This window comes from Aptenodytes patagonicus, chromosome 14 (assembly GCF_965638725.1).
Source record: "Aptenodytes patagonicus chromosome 14, bAptPat1.pri.cur, whole genome shotgun sequence".
NCBI lineage: Eukaryota > Metazoa > Chordata > Aves > Sphenisciformes > Spheniscidae > Aptenodytes > Aptenodytes patagonicus.
Genome location: NC_134962.1, coordinates 656,177 through 670,110, shown reverse-complemented (window position 1 = coordinate 670,110; position 13,934 = coordinate 656,177). Strand labels below are relative to the sequence as shown.

General features: G+C 51.5%; 1 protein-coding gene across 1 annotated transcript in view; it reads right to left on the bottom strand.

Annotated features, from left to right (window-relative positions):
• Positions 1-7,565: 7,565 nt before the first annotated feature.
• CTNNBL1 (catenin beta like 1) overlaps positions 7,566-13,934 on the bottom strand; it is a 57,177-nt gene continuing 50,808 nt past the window's right edge. The window contains exons 15-16 of the mRNA XM_076351934.1: positions 13,311-13,383; positions 7,566-7,821 (exon numbers count right to left, since the gene is read on the bottom strand). Coding sequence (XP_076208049.1) covers positions 7,733-7,821; positions 13,311-13,383 — 162 coding nt within the window. The 3' untranslated portion in view covers positions 7,566-7,732. The remainder of the gene's footprint in view (positions 7,822-13,310; positions 13,384-13,934) is intronic.

Genomic DNA, 13,934 nt, shown 5'->3' with positions numbered 1-13,934 from the left:
CGTTAGCACCAGGTTTTCTGACTAACATTTAATTTTGCGTGTGCCATCGGTTCTGCTCAGGGTGGGCATCTGCAAGATGGGGGAATCCAGTGGCCGTTTCCACGCAGCAACACCACAAAAACCCCAGTGGCACCACGTCCACCGCGATCACAGCTCGTGCGCCCATGAGGTTTGCGTGCGCGTTTTCCCTGGGATGCCCATCTGTTGGGCAGCAAAGTCGAGCCTGCGGAGCTGGAGGTTGCAGTGACGAGCTGGATGAGAGGTTCAAAGGGGGGGGGGGGGGGGGGGGGGGCCAGCCACATCAGCGGCAGCTCCTGGGGGATCACCCTGACCAGGGCCCTGGGAGGACCCAGACCCCACCGGGCAGCTGGGAGGATCCCCCTGGGAGGATCCACTTGCCGTGGCCGAGGTGCAGGGACTGTCCCCCGGTGACACAGCCCCGGCCCAGCACTCCCCAAGGACACCCAGAACCAAAGCAAGACAGGGTCAGTCCTTCCTGCTGGCAACCAAGCGCCGCTCACGTTCGTCCAGACGCAATCCAAACCCCGTGTTTTCTTTCGATAGCAGAGCTACCCAGCAACTGCATCTTCAGCTTCCAGGGAAGAACAAAAAACCCAAGCAAAAAAACCCCACAGCTACTGAAGCGCTGAGGGTTGCCTCATGCATTATTTTGAAATTCACCCTTTTAAGGGTGCGTGCAGGGGCACCCTGAGGCTCAGCACCCCCTGCTTTGGGGCACGGCGGGATGTTTGCTCTCCGGTCCCCGCTGCCTGCCCACCCTGCCTGCAGCTGCTCTCGCCCCCAACGCTCCCCCAAGGGCGGCTGGTCCGGCACCCCCATGAGCTGCAGGGCCAGGCATGGAGTTCTCCCGAGGTCCATGAGCCAACGCTCAAATCCACGGCTGCCTGGGAGAGTGGATTGGGTTGTTCATCTCTCCGACGGGCAGAATAAACACCCTCCACATTGATACGAACTCATTTCTGATACTTGTTTAGAGACTTGACAATCCCTGTATAAAAGGATTTCCTTCCACAGCTGAAGTTTGACATTCCTGCATTATTAGATTATTTGCAAAGGTCTGCGTGCGCTGCAGGAAAACAACACTACTGACATCCAGCACTACAACATTCTCCTCCACAAATCATCCCAGGCGCAATAAGCCACGGAGACAGCGCCCATTTGAAAACCCCCGATGTAGAGAAGCAGCCAGGGGAGGCGGCGGGGTGGGAGCTCAGATGAGCGAACACAACCCAACCACGCCATAACAACAAAAAAATAATTAAAAAGAATAAATCAAGCAGGGAGGCAGGCCCGGGAGAGGGTTTTGGGTACGGAGGGAACCCTGCCCCAGACACACCAGCCGCTGGGTTCAGACTCCAGCACCACTGCAGGCTCCTCGTGCCGCTACCGGCACAGCCCTTCCCGGCGGCACGACCCGGCTGGGAGAGCACCGGGGCCCCATGGATGGAGAGAGCATCCCTGGGGCACAGAAACGTGGTGGCTCCGTCCCCCTGCCTGGCTCGGGGATGGCCCAGGGGTCCCGGCACAGTGCGGGGGAAGGCAGTGGGAACCTCCATCCACTGTGTGAGGGCTTCGGGAGTCACAGGTCTCTGCCCAGAGCAGCCCCCGCACAGGGCAAGGTTATCCAAAGCATAAAATTGAGAAGAAAATTACTTGAAAAGAATTATTTCTTCAGAGAACAATTCATGCCCATTTCCAGTCCATTAACTCCTTCCTCCTCTGCAGAACCCACCATCAGGTTCCCAATGGAGAGAACCGCTGTCACAGGTGTCAATCATTTCGGCAACAGTTCCCTCTTTCCAAACCATTGTTTTAAGGACAAAAAAAAAAAAAATCAAATATAAAAAAAACCCCAACAAAACCAACAAACAACAAGAACCCAAACTAACCACCCCCTCCAGGTTATTTACTGCCGTATGAGAAAAGCCTTCCCTGAAACCCAGATCTTAAAAGAAAAAAATATTAGAAAAAAATCAATAGTTTAAGTGACTTATTTGTGCTGCTGAAGGTTTGCTTCCCAATTTTGACAGTGTCTCTTCGTATTTAGTGCAGCCTGGGTGTCTCTACTGGGATGCCAAGAGAGATTCCTCAGTCATGATTTTCACTCATTTCTCCCCGTTTAGAGAGGCTTAGCCAGGAGCGGAGCTGAAGATGGATTCAGACACGCGGCGAGGACGGCGCCAGTCTCCTGCGGCCGCGGGGAAGTGCCGCCAGCTCCTGCTGCTCCCGGCAGGAGGAAACCAGCTCTTCTGCAGCTGAGATCTGACACCTTCCCTGGTGCCGTCACCTGCCTGCACCGGGGCTCCCACCCCATTACCCACCACTGGGCTGGTGTAACCATCCCTCTGCCTCCTCTTTCCTGCACCAACTTCCCCAGGACTCGCCCCAGCCCCAGCAGAGCCCAGACTGTCCCGGAGAAGACCTGGCCCGGGCAAACCCCGCTGGCGCGAGAGCCCGCATGGAGCACAGAGGAAGCCGATGGCCCTGCAAACTGGAGACAGCATCTCCCCTGTGCCTTGCTGCTCTCAAGCTTCCCAAATCCTCTGCTAGTGCTCAGCAGCCTTGTGCGCCCAGTACCCGACCCGGATCGGTGCCCTCGCAGAGCCCAGATGCCGAGGTGATGGGCTCATATCCCCTCCTGCAGCAGCTGCTCCCCGCAGCCGGCCTCAGCCCAGGGCAGCCTTGGGCTTCCCTGGGGGAGCAGAGCCCCCGACACTGCGTCCCAGGGCCCCGCTGCAGAGGGAAGGGGGAGCATGGGGGAGCGTGGGGGCGAAGGGTGACACTCCTGCTGCAGAACACCCTCCCCTCTCCTTTCTCTCAGAGCTTCCTACCTCCCCATCACCAGAGTGCCTCATCAATCATGTTCCCTCTAATTAACTTCTAATTTACCTCTTTAGTCAAACCTGTTTACAATCAGAGACAAGAAAACATGACCCAACGAGAGGCGCGATGAAGATTGGTCTCTCCCTGCACGCTCCACTGCCTCCGTGCCGCAGCCTGGCCCGGCACCCAGAGCACAGGCAGCTCTGCCTGTCCCTGCAGAGCAGGCAGAGCACGGGCAGCAGTGGGTGCATCAGCCCTGCGTCCTGCCCAAAACATCGGGGCTCTTCCCAGCCGTGCTCCGGCCTGTGCTCCTGCTCCCCGTCGCGGCGCTGCTCCGGCCATCCCTGCCTTGGGAAGGTTTCAACATCTCCCTGTACGCGAGATCTCCCACCACTCCCGAGCCCCTGGGGCCGCCTCGTGTCCCATGCGGCACCGCTGGCACACGGCCACCTCGGGGCGGGCAGGGGGAATGAACGCGTAGCTTGACCTGCCGAGGGCTCACAGATGAACCAGACAAAGCCACCCAGCTCCCGTCACCTTGTGAGATGCCCCCGCCATCGCCTCCAGCAGCTCGGAGCCCGACGGGTGCTGCCTGGGGTCTGCGCCGCTCTCGTCCCACTCCCAAAAAACATTTAGCCCAAAAGCCAACAGTAATGCTGCCGCCCCTGAACTTTAACCCACGGTCAAAAAAATCAGAAGGGGTTAAACCAGGGAACAAACCCCACTGTCCATAACCTACAAATGCTTCATTAAGAAAACGCATTGCTATTAGCTCAACCCTCTAATCTCCCCCCCAATTACAATGACATTCTCCACAGCTGCTAAGACTCATGGCACCCATCCTCGTACCTCCAAGGCTTTTCTGTGCTGCTCAGCATTACAGCAAAAATGAGCTGGCCTGCAGCAGCACATTAAGCTGAATAATTATCTTAAATTAATAACAGCAGGCCCAGGTGGGCATCCAGCCCATCCCAAGGACCAAGGCAGAGGATCCGGTGTCTCCCAGCAGCACGGCTCACGGTTGGGGCGCAGGTGCGCGGCAGTGCCAGGTGCCAAAGGCTCCCCCGATCGCAGGAGAGGCACGAAGCAACCTCCCTGCCCCAGGCACCCCACAGATAAAATCTGCTTTTGAGAGAGCAGCTCAGCTCCCGCAGGCCCAAACCAAGATCACGATTTATTAGTCATCACCCTCTTTCAGTGCATCTCCCTCTCCTCACCAAATTTCATTATTTATCTGCTGAAAATATTTATGGAGCGGAGATTTCTCCAGGCACAAGCATTAGGAGTGGCAATGCAAGCCCAGAGCCCAAGCCATGGATAGGGATGGCCCCAGGAGCAGGGGGAGCGCAGGCAGGAGCGGGGGGGCTCCGATCTCCTGTCCACGCTGGGCTGGCGCCGAGATGCTGGAGAGCCAGACCCCGATGCAGCACCCCAGCTCACCAACACCCATCAGGCCTCCGGGATGCTAAAGGTTTATTTTGTGCTTTACCAGGGTTTTGTACAAGGTAACGGGTTTCCTACGTCCCAGACAGGGCAGGGAGCTGCTTTCAGTCCCTCTTGTACACCAGGACTGCCAGGCAGAGGATCCTAACTTTTGTGCAGTGGGGTTCCTCCCTCTGAGGGAGTTCGGAAATTAGGAGGAGAGAATAATTCATCATCCGTCTTGTAACAGCCCGACTTGCAATAACAAGCTCTGTGCTAATTCCTCAGCAACATCTGGAGCATCCTTACCTATCACAGACAGACGTGATGCTTGGGTTGTGCTCAGGTAGGCATGGGCATTTTGGCTTTTTGTAACCCCCACAAGTATCTCCGTTCTCAGGAAGAAAAAAAGTAAGTGAAAGCACTCATCCAAGGCATTCCTTCTCCCAAGGCTGGCCCGTCCCACTGGCACGGGAGCTGCCGCTGCCATCAGGCCGCTCAGCAGCGGGTTCCTGTGCCATCCCCTGGGGAGGCTGCGGCTGCAGCACGGCGTGGTGCAGCATCACGGCAGGGCCCCCGCTGGCCATGGGAACCGCGAGGGGCAGGGCAGGGGGTGGCACCATGCCCCCAGCCCTGCGGCCCCCGGGGAAAGCTGTGCTCTCCCAGTGCTGCCTCCAACTCACGCTGCGGCACGGGCACCAGGGTCCTCCTGCGGCCGCCCAGGCTAGAGAGCAGGCAGCGGCTCCGGCAGCGGCTGTCCCACGCCCCAGCCGCCCCTTTGCAGCCCGTACTGCCAGGCACAGAGAGCACCAGCTCGCAGGACAATGCTGAGCCCCAGTCCCCATCACCAGTTGTCCCCATTCCAGGTGGGAAAGTTGTGACCCTTCTCCTGAGCCGGGACAGCACTGACCGCTGGCACCCGGCGCAACGCCGGGGCCCTTCTCTGCTGCGAGTCCAGCGAACCTGCACGCCACGGCACCGCCACAGCACAAAGCCTTTGGTTCCTTCACCCACTGCCCCTTGACACGAACACTCACAGCAAGTGTTCGCTGGCACAACCCACTGTGGCAGCCACTGACATTGAGCAAATGAAAAAGCCCAGAAGAAAACCACCCTGAAACAACCCAGTGAGAGTCGTTAAAGCTCGGGCTCGTTTCTAGCACAAAATACCCGCGAAGAGCAGCTCTCATCCCAGCAGAAGCAGCAGTACCCAACGCAATCGCAGGGTACACACCACGTTAAATCACCACTGCTTCAATACCAATTCTTTCCGTGAACTATCCAGAGACTTAAAGGATTTGGTGAAGCGCTTTGAAGAGCTAACAAATTACAAAAGGGAAAAAAAACAATCAAAGAAAAGCTGTCGTATACAAGAGGAACATTCATTACGAGCAGCCTGAGCTCCCTCCAGCAGCACCGCTCCTGTAAAGGGAGCCGGCCAGCCATTAGAGCACAGAATGATTTTCAGCCCAGTCTCTCCGTATTTAGTAATCCAGCTAACGCATCTAGAATGGAAATGGTAAAGGAGGAGAAATTTACTTTCTGAAAGCAAAACTCCAGCCAAAGCAGCAACACGGGAGAGGGGTTTTCACTCCCGCCAGACGCCACTGGAGGTTTTACCCATCTGAGAGGAGCCGACTCAGAGCAGCGATCGTGCACCGCACACCCGCACTGGCTCACTAACCGTGCACCGAAATGATCACACGTATGCGCACATGTGCAGCAAATCGAGTGAAATCAGATTAAAGACAGTACATTTAGATTTTAAAAAAACTTACCTTGTGCTCAAGCAGTTTATAGTACTGTTTTCAAGATCCTCCCTGCCCTTTTCCCCCCCCAGATACGTGGCCCCTACTTTTCAGTCGAAGCTGTTTCATGGTCATTAAGTTCCCCTTCTGTTCTGCCTCAAACCTCCTTCCTCGCACCCTCTCCCTTTCTCCTCGTCTTTTCAAGCACAAGAGTACTGTGAGACAGGGAACAACAGATCACCTTCCAGGAGGAAAACCAGAGACCAGCTTTGACCACAAATCCACTGTCTGTGGTGTGGAAAGGGAACAATTCCCAGACTCAAGTAAAGTAAAAAAACTAAACGCATCTGCAAGATGAAGGAAAAAACACCTTTAAGGAAGCGGGTTGAAAATAGAAGAAAGAAATGAGGACTTCAAACAAGTTCTGCACCAAAACTGTATTTTTGCAGCTTTTTGTGGCTGCTGAAACCATGACTTCCACATTGATCCCCGGAATAACAGCGTTTGATAGCACCCAGGCCAGCAGTGCCTACGCAGTCATGATTGAAGGAAGCCTTTAAGCTTCCCTGACAATGCATTTTTCTTGGAGATAAAAAATGAATGCTGCCAGCATGCAAATCTCTCTAAATTAGGCAAGGCCCAGCTTGCTGGAGCTGCGATGTTTTGTGATGAGAGTCATTAACTGTAGCAGAAGAAAAGAGGCTGCAGGAAAATATTCTCAGCTACTTCTTGTCCCAGTTGGGAGTCACCGCTCGGTGAAGCAGTGGGGTTTGGCACGCTGACATCTGAAATTATGCTGCAAGTGCAGAAGGGTAACAGAAAAATGAGCCGTGGTCTGTTCCACTGCAATCAGCAAGTTGGTCAGAGGCAAATCACTTGGTCTTTCTGCAGCTCCCACAGCGCACCTGCAAAAGGCTGCAGGAGTGGGATTTTCCCTCTTCTATTGGTGAACTTATTGCTGCTATAAAAAGCCAGGCTCCCAGTTCAAGAATCAGAATACTGATTTTCTACAGAACAAGCACAGCCAAGACCTAAAGCCGACTGCAAAAGGAAGTCAATGGAATTCGGGCATTTTATTGATTACTTACCTTCCCCCCTAGTTTTGAGTGTAACCTGGACAGACTCACTCCGACATCCCCTTCAGGAGGGGTGACGGCTGACTGGCCTGTGCCAAAACCTGCCTTTGATTCTGACTCACCTTTGGGAAGATTTAGCAGGAACGGCTAATGTGGTCGATTCCTGGTTTCCCTCTGCCACTGAAGAACAGTTGAACTGGACACATAGCGATGCCTCAGCCTCCCCGGTTTACGTCAGGACATTTGGGTTGTACATTTCCATTAATGTATCAGGCTGGAATAACTTGCTAACAATCTCTTGAGCTATCTGGGCTTCCTCTTTACCCTCCCTCTAATGCCTATGCTGTTGTATTGTTTCACACTGATCACTGAAGTTTGACTTGGGGGGGGAAGGAAAAAATCTTGAGCTGCCCTACTGCAAGGTATGCAGCTGCAATCCCGCTCACAGCAGACTACTTAAATAACAAACAAGGAATTAAAAAAAAGCAAACTATCTTTAATATCTCCAAAATCCCATTTAGAAGCAGTTTCATAGAAACATCACTTTTATCGTGCAATCAAGGCTGGAGGAGGGCAACAGAAGGAGGGAGAACCAGACGCCGCGTCCTCGTGGGCAGACATGGAATTCAGCCCCCCGAGTCCTCAGAAATTCTCCAGCAGATCCAGGATCCGCTTCTGCTCACTCTCCCGAAACTCCTGGTTCTTCCCATCCCCGATGTTCTCCGCGTACTCTGTGGGGGAAAAAGCAGACAGACAACAGGCTTTGAGCGAGATACTCATGAACGATGGGCAACTTCTCTTGCAGATACCACAGCAGAATCTAAATCTGCATCCACTGCAAACAACTGAATGGGAATTTATGCAAGAAGCATTGATGGTTTTTCTCCCCATCCCCACGGTTAAAGCTTTGCATAATAAGCATCTACTGACCCCTCATTAAAAGCTTTTGTAGCAAACAGGGACCGCAGCAGGAACATCCCGCTCTCGTCACTACGCAGCACAACAAGCCCAAGCAGACACTAGCGCCCAGAGGCAGTACCCGCTCCCCACCGTCTAACCATTTAGGAAGGTGACGGTCCAAGTGCTCCTCCCAACTCCCGTTATCCCAACGGAGCAGCCCACTGGCAGCTGTCTGAACTGGACAGTTGTATCGCTGGCCTCTCTCAGCCCAAGAAATTCAAGACAGTCCTGGACGACACTGGCTTTCCAGGTCCCTTTTAACGCTGAGCATCATCAGGGAAGATCAGGCAGGGGCTGTTACACAATTGCTAAACATTCCTAACCCTGGGTTTAACCTGTCTGTTGTCCAAGCATCCTTGGATGAGGATTTTTGTCAAGTGGAGACCAATTCCCTAATCTACAAGTGCTTTTAACCCATACGGAAGAAAACACACTAGTTCAGATTTAACTACAAACAAACTCCTTGTCTTCAGGCAGAGGATACCAGACACTGATCAAGGTCTTGCCCATCCATGCACGCAGCCAAACACCGTGGAACCAAAAACTTCCTCTGCAGCCCTCCTTCCTGACATTCATTTAAAGCTGGCAGCTCTCATCCCCGTACCAGCTCCCTCCTTCCCGCCACCAGAACCTGCACATTCAAAGATGGTTTAAAAAGAAAAAAAAATGAAAAGCAGGTTTTGAGCTGCGAAAGCAAGGAGCTGAACAAATCTTAGTAAATCAGGAGCAGACTGCCTGGCTAGACAGTGTTTTCCAGCCTCCACCTTCTCGCATTCTTTCCCTTCTTCCTAAACAAACAGAACAGCTTGTATTCAGCATCTGAATGGTAAGTTGCTGTAGAAAGTTTGCTTTAATATTTATATGTTCAGCACTGCTACATGCTTCTGAGCTCCATCAAAGCCTTTATTATAAGAGCACTGAAAAGAGTGAGGACAGGGAGAAGTTAGCTGATGTGGGAGTCTTCCCTCCTGCGTGCACTCTCTCTCCCCATGTACAAGAAGCAGAGTTCTTTGCCAGGGCCTCTGGGAGAAATACTTTTAATATTTATAAACTGCTACAGTACCTGTAACAAGAGCAGGTGGGTAACACTGAGGTTTGCTGCAAGTGAACCTGACCTCCTCGCTGTCCTGGAGAAGGGGGACCAGCACACAGAACTCTTCCCTCAGACGGAGGAGAAACTCTCCATCGCACTTAACGAAGACAGCAGCAAGCTAATAGATTTGTTGTAGCTACCTATGTATTGGCTAATTGCATAAGAGCAAGGTCCCAGCAGCCCGGCGTCAGCTCTCCTGCGGTTTGCACACTTTAGCAAAGGGCTGCACCAGAGCGCCTGGGGACCAAAACCTGCCACCCACTTCTGGCAGGAGATAAACCCCACTGCGGCAGAGACGGGGTTACCTTCCCAGGAGAAAGCGCCAGCTAAGGCCAGCGCTTAGCTCGGGTTCTCCTGTCCCTTTTGGGCAGTACCAGAGCTTTCTGTCAGGAGCTGGGCCCCCGCGGGGAGCTAGCGGAGGAGCGGGCTCTGTCCCCAACGAGCCCTTTCTGTGCTTTGTCAGAGTAAGTGCCTCTGAAACCGATGCAGCGGCTGCAATTGCCTGTGTTTATTGCAGCCCAAGGGCAACGCTTCCCTGCCTGCCGCTACCTCTCGACAGCTCAGGATACCCACGTGAGGGACAGACGTGGTCTCTGAGCCTGGCACAGCACTGGGGCAGCCCGGGTCAGCCCCGGCTGCAGGCAGCGCTCTGCGCTCAAAGCATCCGCACCGCAGGCGGCGGGCTCGTGGCCCAGCTCCAGTTTTAGCTTTAAGGACTGCCAGAGTACTTGAACATACAACTCAAGCAGGGAAACTGCCGAGTGCCACTAATGACGCTGCCCTTCTATTGTCCCACTGAGATCACTCAGACAAAAGCAAGCCACAAATTCCTCTAATCTTGTCCAAAAGCTCAGCGTTTTTCCTTCTAAATATTTAGGCTTCGTGAGACTAAAATCCCAGTGACTCCCAAGGCAGACTGTTTACTGGGTTACCAACAGTTGCAAATGCTAATTTGAAGAGACCAGATAAAACCCCCACAACCAGGCTTTAAAAAAAAAAAATATTCCACCGAGGTTTTATGTATTTACTTTTTATTTAAAATTCCACCACTTCAGTGAGACAGCAAAAAAATCAAATGTAAGCTCCCCCTGCCAACAGTTAAACAGAGCTTACAACATTGCTGTAGCTACACAAAGGGAAAGGACCCAAGATTGGTTTCTGCTTCATTAGACAAAATACAATGGTTACAGAACAGTAAAAATCAATAGGGAAATATTGAAGCTTGTAATGGATATTGGAAGCTATAAAGCCTGCACATACTGAGGGACCACAGGCCAAATTTAGCACAGTCCTCCTAATGTACCTATCTTTTCTTTTTGATTACCCATGCTAACAGGTTTGGTTTATAACATTCAATAGGCATTCCACCTTCCCGGCTCCCTGATGTGCCCATTACCTTCACTGAAACCAGACGTCTAACCAGGCACCACCTGTCAGTACCTCTGGGGAGGGACCTCTGCACCTCAGTTCCTGCAGGGCTCCTCTGACAGCAGCTCCCCAGCAAAGGGAGCCGGTGCCAAAGGCTGGTCTCTCCGCATCGGTAAGGAACTGCATGCTTTCCCGTTCCAGGGCTGAGTATGGCTATTTAGGGAGGTCTGTGCCTCACTCCATTCCCGATGAGAAAGATGGGAGACCAGGAATCGCCCCAAGATACAGACACCACTTGCTGTCATAAAGACCAGTCTCGATCCCAAAAACATCCTCTCAGCCAAGGCACACACCGTTCAGTCGTTCTCTTCCAAAGGATAAACTAACTGTCCCGTTGCAAGTAACGTTTGATCTTCAAGAAAGAGGAACTGTGGGAGGACTGGTCAGCCTGCAGAAATGCATTTAATGAGCTTTCAGTTATTCTCTGCCCACTCCTCCCCCTTGAAAGCCCTACCATAAGAAAACAGTCTTGCTTCCTTGCTTGCATCGTAAGTAATTCTGAGCAACCCCAAGGGATCCATCAGCTGTCAGGTTGCCAGAGAAACATGGAGAATATGTAGGCCATAAAAATCAAACTAAAAACCAAGTGCCTAATTAGTATGCAAAAATAGAAAATAAAAACTGAACAAGAGCAAAACACTGAACGAAAAGTAAAAATAAACCAGCCCTCATCTGTCCTGAGAGCAAGTTGGAAAGTGGCCTGGAAACGTTTCAGCCCAGGCTCAAGGCTCCCAACCTCTCAGTCATTTGGGATAGAGAGTCCTACAGTTCAGACACCAATTAAATTTTGGAAATCCCCCACTGGCCCCCCAGCCCCCCTGGGAGGCACACTTCCAGGGTCCACAACCAACCCACTACTCCAACAGGCAAGCTGTGTTCAACAAACCAACTCCTCTGGAGAGGCAGGTACTTGTCCGTGGTGTCACTTCTGTTAAAAGACAGTGAATCTACACTGACAACGTATTTGGACATCGGTGTGTAACTACTGAAAAACTTAAATTTCACCAGCACAGACTTCAGATAAGCTCAGTGCTGCTCCTACCTGGCAGGAATGTTCTGGGCCCCATTGCAGTATTTCACAAGGGCCCACGAACAAATTTATTTCTAAGGTCATTAACAATTGTGATGGCAAAAGTCTCTAACAATGGCATAAGAGTTGGGGAGAGCTGAAGACAGAGCCCCAAATACTGTATCCATCACCCGTATTCTTAACATGCCATGTGTGGCCTCTTCAGGCAGAGAACGCATTACTGCTGAGAGCACCGAACCTGCTGTACAATCCACAGCTTGCAAGACATGATAAAACCACTGAAAAAGTTTCACAATGCAAGTCACTGTTTGTGAAAGAAAGAATCAGATGAAATTTTAATGCAGCTGCCCTCCAATTCAGCTTTGTATGTAAATCAACAAACCAAAGACATGAACGTGAGGTGTGTAAATACAGTGAGATGTGCAGACAAATCCCTCGGGCACCTGTGGCCCAGGTCAAGCGTGGGAATCTCAAAGTGGATGTGAGCCATGCCCTAAGTTGGAAATGGACAGTCTGGAAGCAGGAATTGTCAAGTATCACAATTAAAAGCAGAAAGGACATCCTATCCAGTCCCCCTTGTTCATCAGCATGCCTTAACTTGCACTTGCTGGCAAAGGACAAGGGCCAAAGAGATTTCCTATAGCTGCAGGTAATCTCACACTGTCAGAAAATCACTCTTAATTTCATCATACCAGCCATCCTTCTGATCCCCTTCTTTCCTGCATATGGGAAGGGAGAAAAACAACAGGATCTGCAAGAAAAAAGCTGCCTGTACCTGCCAGTGTTGGGGAGGGGACGGACAGAGAAAAGGCCAGAACATCAGTGTTATTCCCAAAGAAAGCAGAGACATCAAAACAACACAACCCACAGCCCAGTACCCCCAGAGATGCTGCCAACCTTCCTTTCTCTCCAGAAGAGAGACTCCTCACCCCTCACCGAAAACAACACAGCCCCTCAGGAATAGACACATCCCACACAACCCTCTGCTAAATAAGGAGGCACCTCCTGTGGGCAGCAGATTACCAGCTCTCTAGCTAAGCCTCGCAGTTCAGAGGGGGCTGTGGGGAGAGTCTGAGTCCTGTCCTCTTCTTCCCCTGTTCAGTTGGCTGCTTCTGCTGAAGGACAGCAGGCTACGGATGAGAGCCACAGCTCAAATAAGCATTGCTCTAATTCAACATAAGCATTAAAAATAACAAGCAGCACTTTAAAACTGGGATTGCAAATCACAACAGCTACATTTTAAAGCTACAGAGGATACTTTAATGCTATAATCCATATTAATCTGACACTAAGAACAAGACAAATACACCACGGATACTAATATGGTGCAGATGGTAAAGTGCAGGGCCATGTTAATGAAAGATGAGACTCCCCTCTTCTTCCCTCTAGCATGCATATACGCTTCCCTTAAATATTTACTCTAGCGTTAATGTCAGCAGCAAGTTCCAGCCAGTCTGTAGCTGATGGCAGCATGAAGTGATGTGCTGTTCCATGACAGTAGACAACAGCAAGTGTCCTAACTCCACGGTAAAGCATGCCTCTTATCAGGGTGATTCCAGCCCTGCCCAGATCTCAGAACGCTACTCAACTGCTGCCTGAAGATGCTCATGAAGTCAAGGAGAATTACATGTGAAGGCTTATCCTACAAAGCGATGACCAAGCTGTCCCTGGTAGAGATGAGACACATGCATAGGAATCTCTCAACTCACCCTTTAGGATGTGTCGAACAATTTTAATGGAGCTGCCTCTCATGTTCAGAATCTGATGGACTCTCTGACGAATCTGATCGGGGACAGGAAAGACGACAGTAATATGCGGTGCAACACAAAACCATGCACAACCCCTTTTTCCCCACTTTCTTTGAGGGAACCACAGGAAACGCTGAGCGCCACAAAATCCAGCTCAGCCTTGCTCGTCCACAGTTCCAGAGCACATACTCAGAAAGATTCAGGAAGGCATGCGGCACAGGTACAAGTAACCACATAACATATTCACAAACCCCAATGTATTCACGCCAGCAGAGATGCAGTATTTTGCACGGATCAAGAAAAGTCACCTGCTGTAGTCTGTGCCTTTTTGAGACCTTCTGAGAGAACGCCCCCTTCCACTACTCTCTCAGCAGTGGCATAAACAGGGCCTTTCCATTTCAAACTGTGACCTCGCTCATGGTAGATTGTACAAATTCAGTGACAATGATCAGCTTCTGTACCCACTAATGCCCTCCTAACTGCTATAACTTGATGAAACTGTATGGACACAACTGCAATAAGCAGGAGGTTTTCTCCCCAAAAAAAGGAATTAAAGAGGAGATTATTCAATGAGGCAATATTTGC